Genomic DNA, 12984 nt, shown 5'->3' on the forward strand with positions numbered 1-12984 from the left:
TCACTTAAAAAAATAATGTAGAGAAAACATTTACTTGATTTAAGGTGCAATTGTGCATCTCTAATGATCATAGAAAGGTCTCTCATCTGTTAGTCATTTCTAAATATGATAGTGCCTTTGAGAACCGAATTATGTTTTTTCCATCTTTCTGTTATAGTCACTATTTCTTCTTCCCTCGGCCCCTAAGTTACAAAAGTTCTCTATATATGTATTTTACATACTTAAGAAGATCCTGAGAAACCAAGGTCTGATGAAAATGTGGCTAATTTATTTCTGGTCATGAATTTTATTCTGTCTAAAGAAGGAAAGTATAATAAAATCAATATCTTGCCTGAAATTGCTGTAGCATTGTACGTGCATATTTAGCAGTTCTCTGAAATGGACTAAAACCGTGTGAATGGAATGATTTGATAAACTTGGAAATTCATGGCACTTCATTTTCATTAGTCATTAAGAAATTGTTGCCCACCAAACCGTTTAAAGTAGTGAGTTATTTCTTCCACAAGAGTGGAAAGGAAGGAGAACTATGTTAATATTCAAAGGGAATTAAAAGAAAAATCATGTGCTTTCAGGAGCCATCTTCACAGTCTGCTTAGTAAGCAATGATGTAGGTGAAAGACATCTAACAGTCATAAGTGGTTTAAAAATTGAGCAGAGAGAGAGGGCCCTGCGAAAAGCAAGAAAATCTATTGCCGGCTTCATGAGAAGCAAACTTTCACGGAAGAGTGAATGTTTGAGTTCCCTCTGAAGGAAAACATGGAAATTGTATCAGCTGAGAAATGTAGAGCCAGGCAGGGGTTCATGATCAGAAAAATGCTAAAGAAACATGTCCACACCATCCACAAGTCATATTCACTCATTAGTGCCAGTTTATATTTGTGTTGAGAATCTAGTATTTCAGAGCAGTGAAAGGAATACCTAGGTCCTAAATTCTTGGAAGCAAACCTGAAGTGGGGTGAATCGATCTTAGTCTGCTCATCACAGGAGAGAGAGAGAGAGAGGAGCAGCAGAGGAATAGGAAGGATTACGAGTTTAGAAGAGGAAAGCAGGAACGGAAGAGAATGCCAAACCTCTTCATCTCTCTCTCACTCATAGATATACACACACATATATATGTGTATACGTTTATGTGTTTATATTTATGTGTGCATCTAAGTGCATGCTCAGTCTTGTGACCCCATGGACTATTGCCCACCAGGCTCCCCTGTTCATTGGATTTCCCACGCAAGAATACTGGAGTGGGTTGTCGTTTCCTTCTCCAGGGGATCTTCCCAACTCAGGGATCAAACCCTCATCTCCAAAAAGTCAGAACTTTTTGGTGGCAAAATCATTTTCCATCATAATTTTCCAGTGGTAGAACTATTACAAAATACTTTAGGCACTGGAATCGGCCTGTCTGGCTCTAGAACCTACAAGTTGTGTGGTTTGGAGAAGTTGCTTACACATCACAGTCTCTTCATTTCTAAAATGGGAATAATAGAGCTTGATGCAAAGAGTTGTGGTGCGAATAATTCAAAGTGTTTAGACTAATAAATTGCACAGTCAGTTCTCAGTAATTATTGGCTATTGTCTGGTAAATAAATACTTGATCAAAATCTGTGATAAAGTTGGAAATAGAATTCAAGAGATAATAAATGTATCTGCTCAAAGGGACTCAAGAAATATTTCTGATGTTGCTTCATTCTCAGTGAAGTTGGTGAAAGAATAAAGTCTAATATTATTATATAAATTATGAATAATTAAATTTAGCCCTGTATACAGTGTTGACACATTATCTATAGGAAATCTCTCAGACACAGTTTTTTCCATATCTTTGGCATGTTAATGCATCCTTCTAAACCAGCATGCCCTGTGAAAGAGTAAAGAATTTAAAAGCTTTTTGGTACTAGAGGCCCAACTATTTAGATAAAAACAGGAAAATAATACAGGGAATGGGAGGGAAAGAGGGATGAGGCGGTGGGAGATTTGACTTCCAAGATCGATCAGTAGAAAAACTAGGACTTGAGTCCTGGGTTCTTTCCACTGATTCTCTGATTTTTCTAGAAGAAAATGACCATCAAAGATTGCAAACTCACTTCAACTTTAGGGGAAAGTTTTGCTGACTGTGGTTGGAAAGAGCAAGGAATAGTGGTTACTCAAAGAAGCAAAAATTATCGCATTTTACCTACTGGGCATAACAACAACAAAGACAAAAGTGAAATCTGTCTTTAAAAATATCTATGAAAAATGCATATTTATTTTCAGTGTGAAAAGGAGATCAAGGCTGCTGCTTCCCAAGTTTGTCATCATTTCATGTTCCCAATGGAAGAAGATGAATATAACTTTTCAAAATTATTTTTTATTGGAATATAGTTGATTTATAATGCCATGTTACAACAGAGTGAGTCAGTTTTACATGCACATACATCCACTACTTTTTAGATTCTATTCCCATATAGATCATTACAGAGTATTGAATAGAGTTTTCTGTGCTATTTGCTAAGTTCTTATATAGTTACTTCTTCGCTATATACTGATGGCTTCTCTGATGGCTCAATGGGTGAAGAATCCACCTGCAATGCAGAAGACACAGGAGATGTGGGTTTAATCCCTGAGTCAGGAAGATCTCCTGGAGCGGAAATGACAATCCACTCCAGTATTCTTGCCTGGGAAATCCCATGGTCAGGGGAGCCTGGCAGGCTACCGTCCAAAGGGTTGCCAAGAGTCAGACATGACTAAGCTGCTAAGCACAACTAGAGAAACTTATATATAGTAGTGTTTATATGTCAGTCCCAATCTCCCAATATATCCATCTCACATCACTTCTTTAAACCCTAGGAAGGGTTTTGAGGGAACAAGTCTGCAAGAGTCACTAGCAAAGGTGTGTTATATTTGTAATTTCCTTTCAATTGCACATTTCAATCACAGTATAACTAGTATTATGGTAATTAAGGCATTAAATTAAATTAGTGTATCATGTACCTTGCTGAGAAAATAGTAATACATATAGCAGTGCACTAGAGTAGATAATTACTAGGACAATAGGAATGTGTCCACAGGAAAGATAATGGTCATTTTTAGTACCCTATCACCACAGCCAGTTCTGATGGGGAAGAGTCCATCACATTAACTAAATCCTAATGAAACTCTAGAATTACAGACCCTAAGCTTTCTTGTCTTATACTCTGGGTTTTCTCAGTCATATCATCTCCCCTTTATTTGCTTTATCAGCAGAGCTTCCATAGCTTTGTGGAATTCCCAGTGTCATTTATGTAGGTGAATTGGATACAAATACTTGGTTATTCAGAATGTTTATTGTATTTTTTTTTCAACTTTTTTTTTTAATTCTTTGTTGGCAAAACACCACCATTCACTCAACTGTTTAACTACATTGGGCTGGGTGGGGAGCAATGTGTATTATGTCCTATAGTAGTTCCTATAAAGTAAACTACAGCTTAGGGGATTAAAGTTGCAAGCATTTTCAATATTTGTCTCTAACTCTGAGAAAAGAGAGCATGCAAGTTCACATCCTCACCCACTCACTTTTTATTTTTTTTTTTCTGTCTTTACAGTTCCGCCATGGTTTTTAAATCACCCTTCCAACCTCTATGCCTATGAAAGCATGGATATTGAGTTTGAATGCACAGTCTCTGGGAAACCTGTGCCCACTGTGAACTGGATGAAGAATGGAGATGTGGTCATTCCTAGTGATTATTTTCAGATAGTGGTAATTATCTTTTTTTCAAATTCGCTTTATGATCCCAGTCATCATCTATTCTGTTTTCAGTTGCTTTTCTTTCCTGGGGTCAAGGGTCCCATTGGGGATTTTTATGATATGTGAAGAAAATTGTTCTAATAAAACAGATGAGTTTTTTAGACTTAGAACTTTCGAGCTAAAAAAAATAAGAATAATCAAACAACCCGGCCCCTTGTTTTACAGAGAAGATTTTAAACCGATAATAAAAAAATAGAAGGCTTAATACCAATAATTTCTAAATATTTTCACTGGTGATTCTTGGGAGAAAAAAGTTTTGAACCTAGTACTAGACTGTATGAAGCCAAGAATCTCTTAGTTCTTTGACTTTTGCCCATGATAATAAAGCCTTAATAGAATGTGCTACTTATGAATATGGCAGTCTCACTTCGATAATACAGGTGGCCACTCTTTGCTCCTCTGCTACACTTCCAAATAGGACCAGCTGGTCCTTTTTGAGCGGTGCAAGAGGGCAGTAATACCGGTGCCAAAACAGTGGTGGTGACAGTGGTGGAGAAGATATCAAGACCCAGAGATTACAAGCTTTGTAATTTACGAGCATTGAATTAAAGCCAAGAACAATGCTTCTTGTAGTTCCTATATGGTTTAGTGTACTCTGTTCCTGTCCTGGATGGAGATAATAGGGATAATTGCATTATATTCACAGAGCTGTTTGAGGTCCTGGTACACAGTGAATGACCCAAGCCTCTCATTATTATTATTGTGCTTGCTGCTGGCAGCAGAAAGTTTTTCTCATTTGAAAATACTCTTTGGAAACTCTCCTTTTGGTTGAGGTTGGCATCAGAGCATCTGAAGTCAGGTGTATAAATAAGAGATATGAAAAGCACTTTTTCAATGTCAAGGAACTTTGCAGCTAAAGAAGGAGGGTTTTGGTCCATTTCTCTTATGTTGGAGATGCAGATATGACCCTGATAAAGAAGAGTGGTCCTCTAAGCCAGGTCTCCCAGCAGAAGGGAATCCTAGTGTAAGTGCCGCATGGAATTCAGGCACAAACTCTCTCCATGGCTTCATAGTGCCTCTTGCAGGCAGGTTGCTCTTCCATCATCAGTTGACTCTCAGAAACTTTCATCATCTCCTGATCCATGCATTTTGTCATATTATAAGGGCTCTTAAGAAATACATCTATAAAGAATATCTTTATTATGCTTATCATCACTTACTATTTTTCATTTTTAGTTGCATTTAATTGGTTAGGAATAGAGTAAGAAAGGAAAATTAATTTAACTTTTGAATGCCACATCAATCCATTAGTTCCTTTATATGCTATGCTATTTTCTCTATCAGTGAATTAAAAATGACCTGCCAGGGGGCAACATGAAGTGTGTTGTATATGCCTGAAATGTATGCCACTTGCATAGAGAGGAAATTGTTGAGTGCCCTTAAGGACACATGATAAAATGCAACATTTATTTTTTTCTACAGTTTGAATAATCTTTCCCCCAGCACGACCCATTATACCCAACCTATTTAAATGTTTCTTTTCTTAAGGTAAAAAGAAAATGTGCACTATGAGCCCTTTTCACACTAAATTGTGCTTAAAAAATATTTCCCCAATAGCTCCAGATATCTGAGAGCCATTGTCTGTCACACGAGTTAACATTTAGCCCAAATAGTAACTTATATGAGAATTGTTAATTAGAAGTTAGTCAGCTTTATCTAAGAATTTTACATTAGCCAAGAATTGACTACAAGACACTAAAAACAATTAAGAATTCCCCATGAGGTAATATTTATCTCTTAATGACTTTAGGGGAAGTGATTTAATACGTCTCACTTACTGAACTAATTCTTACACTATCAAAGATAAACTGAGTTAGGGTAATTAAATGCTATTTCAGATCATTTTATCATCCATCCTTGAAAACTATGGTGGCCCAATTTATATAAAACAGGAGTTAATGTTGCTCTATTTAATTTATGGATTACTGAAGGTGAAACATTTTGTGAAACATCTTGCCGTATAACAAGAACAACACGGGTATAAAATATCCCCCAGAACCTCCTCCAATTCCCTAAAAGGTCACACAATTTAAAAAAGATTTTCAGACTTTTTTTTTTCCTCAGTTAAAAACACTTCTAGAAAATGTCCAACCTAGATTTCTTGTGCTTTAGAAACTGCAAAAATCACTGTTTTTGTTTCCTTTTGCTTTTTGTTTCTCTCCAGCAGCCTCTGAACCTATTTCCTTCAGTATAAGGGAAAAAGAATGAGATTTCTTTGATACTAACCTCTCTTCCATACATAATAAAGGAATGTTCTGATTACTGCTCATTTAGAATTGGAGGATGATATGCATCCTTGAGACTATATTTTTCAGCACAGAACTGGGTGAAATTGCTACACATGGATTCAGCAAAGTCTTGGGGCTCTGTGACATTTTCCAGGTGACTTAGGCCCGATCTGTCAGATCCTCTTGGCCTCCGTTCTGGCTTTTCTGGGAAGTTGGATTAAAATTCGGTTGTGTTCATCTTGTCACTTAAAGTTTTTTTTGCGTTTTCAAATATTTTACCTGCATTTTATTCACACTAGGGAGGAAGCAACCTGCGGATCCTTGGGGTAGTGAAGTCGGATGAGGGCTTTTATCAGTGCGTGGCTGAAAATGAAGCCGGAAACACGCAGACGAGTGCACAGCTCATTGTCCCTAAGCCTGGTAAGATGAGATGAACTTTGCTCTGGATTTCGTAGTTACTGTTCTGTGTGGTTTATCTGTAAAAATCCATACTGTTTTCCTTGTTCCCAAAGTCAGTTGGAAATTAGAGTTATTTAGTTAATCAAGGTGTGTCTGCATATTGATGATATATTTGTGCTAGAAAATTATATCTATATCTATTGATATATAGATAAATCAATTCAGTGAGATATGATTATTATGAACAGCAGATACCTCTGGCTATCAAGACAACAACCACTAAATCACTTCCTTCTCCTCTATTTTATGGCTTGCCATTCTTTCAGTGTTTCATATGAAATCATATAAAATATAAAAAACATATAAAATCTATATATGGACCATATATATAGCATGTATATATATAAAAGATAAACATATATATGTATCAGTTCAGTTCAGTTGCTTACTCATGTCAAACTCTGCGACACCATGGACTACAGCATGCCAGGCTTCCCTGTCCATCACCAACTCCTAGAATTTACTCAAACTCATTTCTATTGAGTCGGTGATGCCATCCAACTATCTCATCCTCTGTCATCCCCTCTCCTCCTGCCTTCAGTCTTTAAAAGCATCAGGGTCTTTTCAAATGAGTCAGTTCTTCACATCAGGTGCCAAAGTATTGGAATTTCAGCTTCAGCATCAGTCCTTCCAATGAATATTCAGGACTGATTTCCTTTAGGATGGACTGGTTTGATCTCCTTGCTGTCTAAGGGACTCTCAAGAGTCTTCTCTAACACCACAGTTGAAAGGCATCAATTCTTTGCCAACAGCTATCTTTATAGTCCTTTACAAACCTTTTCCAGTCCTGTGGCCACTGCTGAAAACTGCTGAGTTTTCCAAATTTGCTGGCATATTGAGTGCAACACTTTCACAGCATCATCATTTAGGATTTGAAATAGCTCAACTGGAATTCCATCATGTCCACTAGCTTTGTTTGTATTGATGCTTCCTAAGGCCCACTTGACCTTGCATCCCGATGTCTGGCTCTAGGTGAGTGATCACACCATCGTGATTATCTGGGTCGTGAAGATCTTTTTTGTACAGCTCCTCTGTGTATTCTTGCCACCTCTTCTTAATATCTTCTGCTTCTATTAGGTCCATACCATTTCTGTTGTTTATTGTGCTCATCTTTGCATGAAATGTTCCCTTGTAATCTCTAATTTTCTTGAAGAGATCTCTAGTCTTTCCCATTCTATTATTTTCCTCTAGTTCTTTGCACTGATCACTGAGGAAGGTTTTCTTATCCCTCCTTGCTATTCTTTGGAGCTCTACATTCAGACGCTTATATCTTTCCTTTTCTACTTTGCCTTTAGCTTCTCTTCTATTCTCAGCTATTTGTAAGGCCTCCTCAGACAACCATTTTGCCTTTCTGCATTTCTTTTTCTTGGGGATGGTCTTGATTACTGCCTCCTGTACAATGTCATGAAACTCCATCCATAGTTCTTCAGGCACTCTGTCTATCAGATCTAACCCTTTAATCTATTTGTCACTTCCACTGTTTAATGGTAAGGGATTTGATTTAGGTCTTACCTGAATGGTCTAGTGGTTTTCCGTACTTTCTTCAGTTTAATTCGGAATTTGGCAATAAGGAGTTCATGATCTGAGTCAGCTCCTGGCCTTGTTTTTGCTGACTATATAGAGCTTCTCCATCTTTGGTTGCAAAGAATATAATCAATCTGATTTTGGCATTGACCATCTGGTGATGTCCATGTATAGAGTCTTCTCTTGTGTTGTTGGAAAAGGTGTTTGCTATGACCAGTGCATTCTCTTGGCAAACTTATTAGCCTTCGCCCTGCTTCATTCTGAACTCCAAGGCCAAATTTACCTGTTACTCCAGGTATTTCCTGACTTGCCACTTTTGCATTCCAGTCCCCTATAATGAAAAGGACATCTGTTTTGGGTGTTAGTTCTAGAAGGTCTTGTAGTTCTTCATAGAACCCTTCAACTTCAGCTTCTTCAGCATTACTGGTTGGGGCATAGACTTGGATTACCATGATATTGAATGGTTTGCCTTGGAGAGGAACAGAGATCATTCTGTCATTTTTGAGATTGTATCCAAGTACTGCATTTTGGAGTCTTTTGTTGCCTATGATGGCTTCTCCATTTCTTCTAAGTGATTCTTACCCAGAGCAGTAGATATAATGGTCATCTGAGTTAAATTCACCCATTCCAGTCCATTTTAGTTCACTGATTCCTAAAACATCGATGTTCACTCTTGCCATCTCCTGTTTGCTGCTGCTGCTAAGTCACTTCAGTCGTGTCCGACTCTGTGCGACCCCATAGACGGCAGCCTACCAGGCTTCTCCATCCCTGGGATTTTCCAGGCAAGAGTACTGGAGTGGGATGCCATTGCCTTTTCCGATCTCCTGTTTGACCACTTCCAGATTATATTGATTCATGGACCTAAATTCCAGGTTCCTATGCAATATGGTTCTTTACAGCATCGGACTTGACTTCCATCACCAGTTGCATCCACAACTGGGTGTTGTTTTTGCTTTTGTCTCTGTTTGTTCATTCTTTCTGGAGTTATTTCTCCACTGATCTCCAGTAGCATATTGGGCACCTACCAACCTGGGGAATTCATCTTTCAATGTCTTATCTTTTTGCCTTTTCATACTGTTCATGGGGTTCTCAAGGCAAGAATACTGAAGTGGTTTGCCATTCCCTTCTCCAGTGGACCACATTTTGTCAGAGTTCTCCAATATAAACTGTCCATCTTGGGTGGCCCTACACGGCATGGCTCACAGTTTCATTGTGTTAGACAAGGCTGTGGTCCATGTGATCAGTTTGATTAGTTTTCTTTGATTGTGATTTTCATTCTGTCTGCCCTCTGATGGAGAAGGATAAGAGGCTTATGGAAGCTTCCTGATGGGAGAGACTGACTGTGGGGGAAACTGGTCTTGTTCTGATGAGTGGGGCCATGCTCAGTAAATCTTTAATCCAATTTTCTGTTGATGGACCAGGCTATGTTCCCTCCCTGTTGTTTGACCTGAGGCCAAACTGTGGTGGAGGTAATGAAGATAATGGCGACCTCCTTCAAGAAGTCCCATGGGTGTACTGATACACTCAGTGCCCCCAACCCTGCGGCAAGCCACCACCGGCTCATGCCTCTGCTGGAGACCCCTGGACACTCACGGGCAAGTCTAGGTCAGCCTCTTTTGGGGTCACTGCTCCTTTCTTCTGGGTCCTGGTGCCCGCAAGTTTCTGTTTGTGCCTCCAAGAGTCTGTTTCCCCAGTCCTGTGTAAGTTCTGGCAGTTCTATGGTGAGTTAATGGCAACCTCCTCTAAGAGGGCTTTTGCCACACCCAGGTCTGCTGCACCCGGAGCCCTTGCCCCTGCCGCAGGCCACTGCTGACCTGCACCACCACAGGAGACCCCCAAACACAGTTCTGGCTCAGTCTCTGTGGGGTCTCTGGGTCCTCGTGCACACAAGGTTTGTTTGAGACCTCCGAGTGTCTATAGCAGGTATGGGGTTTGACTATAAACATGATTTTGCCACTCCTACCATCTTCCTGGGGTTTCTGCTTTGCCCTTAGATGTGGGGTACCTTTTTTTGGTGGGATCCAACATTCTCCTATGTCAGCAAAGTGGGAAAACTCAGCAATGGCCACAGGACTGGAAAAGGTCAGTTTTCATTCCAGTCACAAAGAAAGGCAATGCAAAAGAATGCTCAATCTACCTCACAATTGCACAATTGCTACCTCACATGCTAGCAAAGTAATGCTCAAAATTCTCCAAGCCAGGCTTCAACAGTCTGTGAACCATGAACTTCCAGATGTTCAAGCAGGATTTAGAAAAGGCAGAGGAACCAGAGATCAAATTGCTAACATCCATTGGATCATTGAAAAAGCAAGAGAGTTCCAGAAAAACATCTACTTCTGCTTTATTGACTGTGCCAAAGCCTTTGACTGTGTGGATCACAAGAAACCATGGAAATTTCTTAAAGAGATGGGAATATCTGACCACCAGACCTGCCTCCTGAGAAAAATGTATGCTGATCAGGAAGCAACAGTTAGAACTGGACATGGAACAACAGACTGGTTCTAAATTGGGAAAGGAGTAAGTCAAGGCTGTATATTGTCACCCCGTTTATTTAACTTCTCTGCAGAGTACATCATGAGAAATGTTGGATTGGATGAAGCACATGCTGGAATTAGATTGCTGGGAGAAGTATCAGTAACCTCAGATATGCAGATGACACCACCCTTCTGGCAGAAAGTGACGAAGAACTAAAGAGCCTCTTGATGAAAGTGAAAGAGGAGAGTGAAAAAGTTGGCTTAAAGCTCAACATTCAGAAAACTAAGATCATGGCATCTGGTCCCATCACTTCATGGCAAACAGATGGGGAAACAATGGAAACAGTGAGAGACTTTTTTTTTTTTGAGTTCCAAAAATACTGCAGATGGTGACTGCAGCCATGAAATTAAAAGATGCTTGCTCCTTGGAAGAAAAGTTATGACCAACCTAGATAGCATATTAAAAAGCAGAGACATTACTTTGCCAACAAAGATATGTCTAGTCAAAGCTATGGTTTTTCCAGTAGTCATGTATGGATGTGAGAGTTGGGCTGTAAAGAAAGCTGAGTGGTAAAGAATTGATGCTTTTGAACTGTGGTGTTGGAGAAGACTCTTGAGAGTCCCTTGGACTGCAAGGAGATCTAACCAGTCCATCCTAAAGGAGATCAGTCCTGTTGTTCATTGAAAGAACTGATGCTGAAGCTGAAACTCCAATACTTTGCCCACCTCATGAGAAGAACTGACTCATTTGAAAAGACCCTGATGCTGGGAAATATTGAAGGCAGAGAAGGGGACGACCGAGGATGAAATGATCAGATGTCATCACTGACTCAATGGACATGAGTTTGAGTAAAGTCTGGGAGTTAGTGATGGACAGGGAAGCCTGGTGTGCTGCAGTCCATGGGGTCACAAAGAATTGGACATTGGCCACCTTGTGCGAAGAGTTGAGTCATTGGAAAAGACCCTGATGTTGGGAGGGGTTGGGGGCAGGAAGAGAAGGGGATGACAGAGGATGAGATGGCTGGATGGCATCACCGACTCGATTGACATGAGTTTGAGTGAACTCTGGGAGTTGGTGATGGACGGGGAGGCCTGGCATGCTGCGATTCATGGGGTCGCAAAGAGTCGGATACGACTGAGCGACTGAACTGAACTAAACTGAACTGAGCAAGTGATCGGAACTGAACAAATTTTCCTGTCAACAGTTGTTCAGCAGTGAGTTGTAATTTCAGCGTTCTCACAGAAGAAGAGGATTGCAAGTCCTTCTACTCTGCCATCTTCCTTTGCCACACTCATAAAACTGTTGTCTGCAGGAGCCCATGATCCTTCATCTTGCCCTCCACGGGCCGTGAGTCATATATGTGTATACACACATGCTTATTTATAGTCTTAAATCAGTGGAACTTGGAAGAACAATAGGAGAAGTAATCACTTGGAAGTAAAACATTTTCTTTTAAAAGAAAAAAAAAAACAGATTTTGCTAAGTTGTCCTTTCTATAACTTATTGTTTTTTATTTTTTTGTCCTGTAATCTTTTAGAGGTTTAGTATGGTAGTTTGTTCAAGACTAGCATAAATCTATAATAGACGTGTCAGGGAATATACCCGTAACGGTACAGTCTCTGAGCTTACCCTGGTGGCTCACACAGTGAAGAGTCTGCTTCCTATGCAGGAGACCCAGGTTCGATCCCTGGGTTGGGAAGATCTCTTGCAAATGGAAATGGCAACCCACTCCAGTATTCTTGCCTGGAACATCCTATGGATAGTGGAGTGTGGCGAGCCCTAGTCCATGGGGGTTTCAAAGAGTTGGACCTGACTGAGCAATTAACATGTCATCACATCATCAATACAATTTCATCCAGGAAGAAAGCAAACCAACAAAAGCAAACACACAAAAAGCTAACTGATCAGCTGCTCTGAAATGTGGTTACACTACAGAAGGTCAAAAGCATTCCCTCTCTCTTTCCCTATTTTTTTTTGATGAGGGCTTGAATAATTATTTTATAGATCCACATACTTTAAAATATTAATACCTCCTTATGAAAAGTTTTCATGCCATCTATTGATTATGTAACTTTTTGGACCAGTTTCCTTCTTCTTAACTCAATCTTGTCCTACTCTTTGCCTGCAGTAAGTTTATTAGAAAGTAGTAATTTCTGTACAGCTACAGAAATACATGAGACTTGTCTTTATTTGGCTTCTATCTTTGTAACTATTGAGGCCTGATATTTGGTGCATCTAACCAATTATCAAGACTCTCAGACTGTCATCATTAATGTTCACAACAATGACTTTCTCTGTTTTCTTGATTAAAACAAAAAAAGCAGCCATAGAACCACAGTCTCAGATGAGTAAAAGAATGAAAGGAACTACCTAGTAATTTAAAGGGACGATTAAGTCTTGTTCAAGATCACCAGTTTCTCTGATGGACTGCTCATTTCACCTTTATTGAATGTACCCTGTGGGTGAATGTGACTTCATTGCTGTGAGTAACTGTGTTCTCTTCTGCTGAAATGTTAATGGATAAGGTAGAACCTCTAAAAATCA

General features: G+C 39.5%; 1 protein-coding gene across 1 annotated transcript in view; it reads left to right on the top strand.

The window, feature by feature from the left end:
* Positions 1–12984, top strand: part of DCC (DCC netrin 1 receptor) — a 1105239-nt gene that overhangs the window by 596114 nt on the left and 496141 nt on the right. Inside the window, exons 6-7 of the mRNA XM_061130661.1 lie at positions 3552–3706; positions 6282–6402. Coding sequence (XP_060986644.1) covers positions 3552–3706; positions 6282–6402 — 276 coding nt within the window. The remainder of the gene's footprint in view (positions 1–3551; positions 3707–6281; positions 6403–12984) is intronic.

This window comes from Dama dama, chromosome 27 (genome assembly GCF_033118175.1).
Source record: "Dama dama isolate Ldn47 chromosome 27, ASM3311817v1, whole genome shotgun sequence".
Taxonomy (NCBI): Eukaryota; Metazoa; Chordata; class Mammalia; order Artiodactyla; family Cervidae; genus Dama; species Dama dama.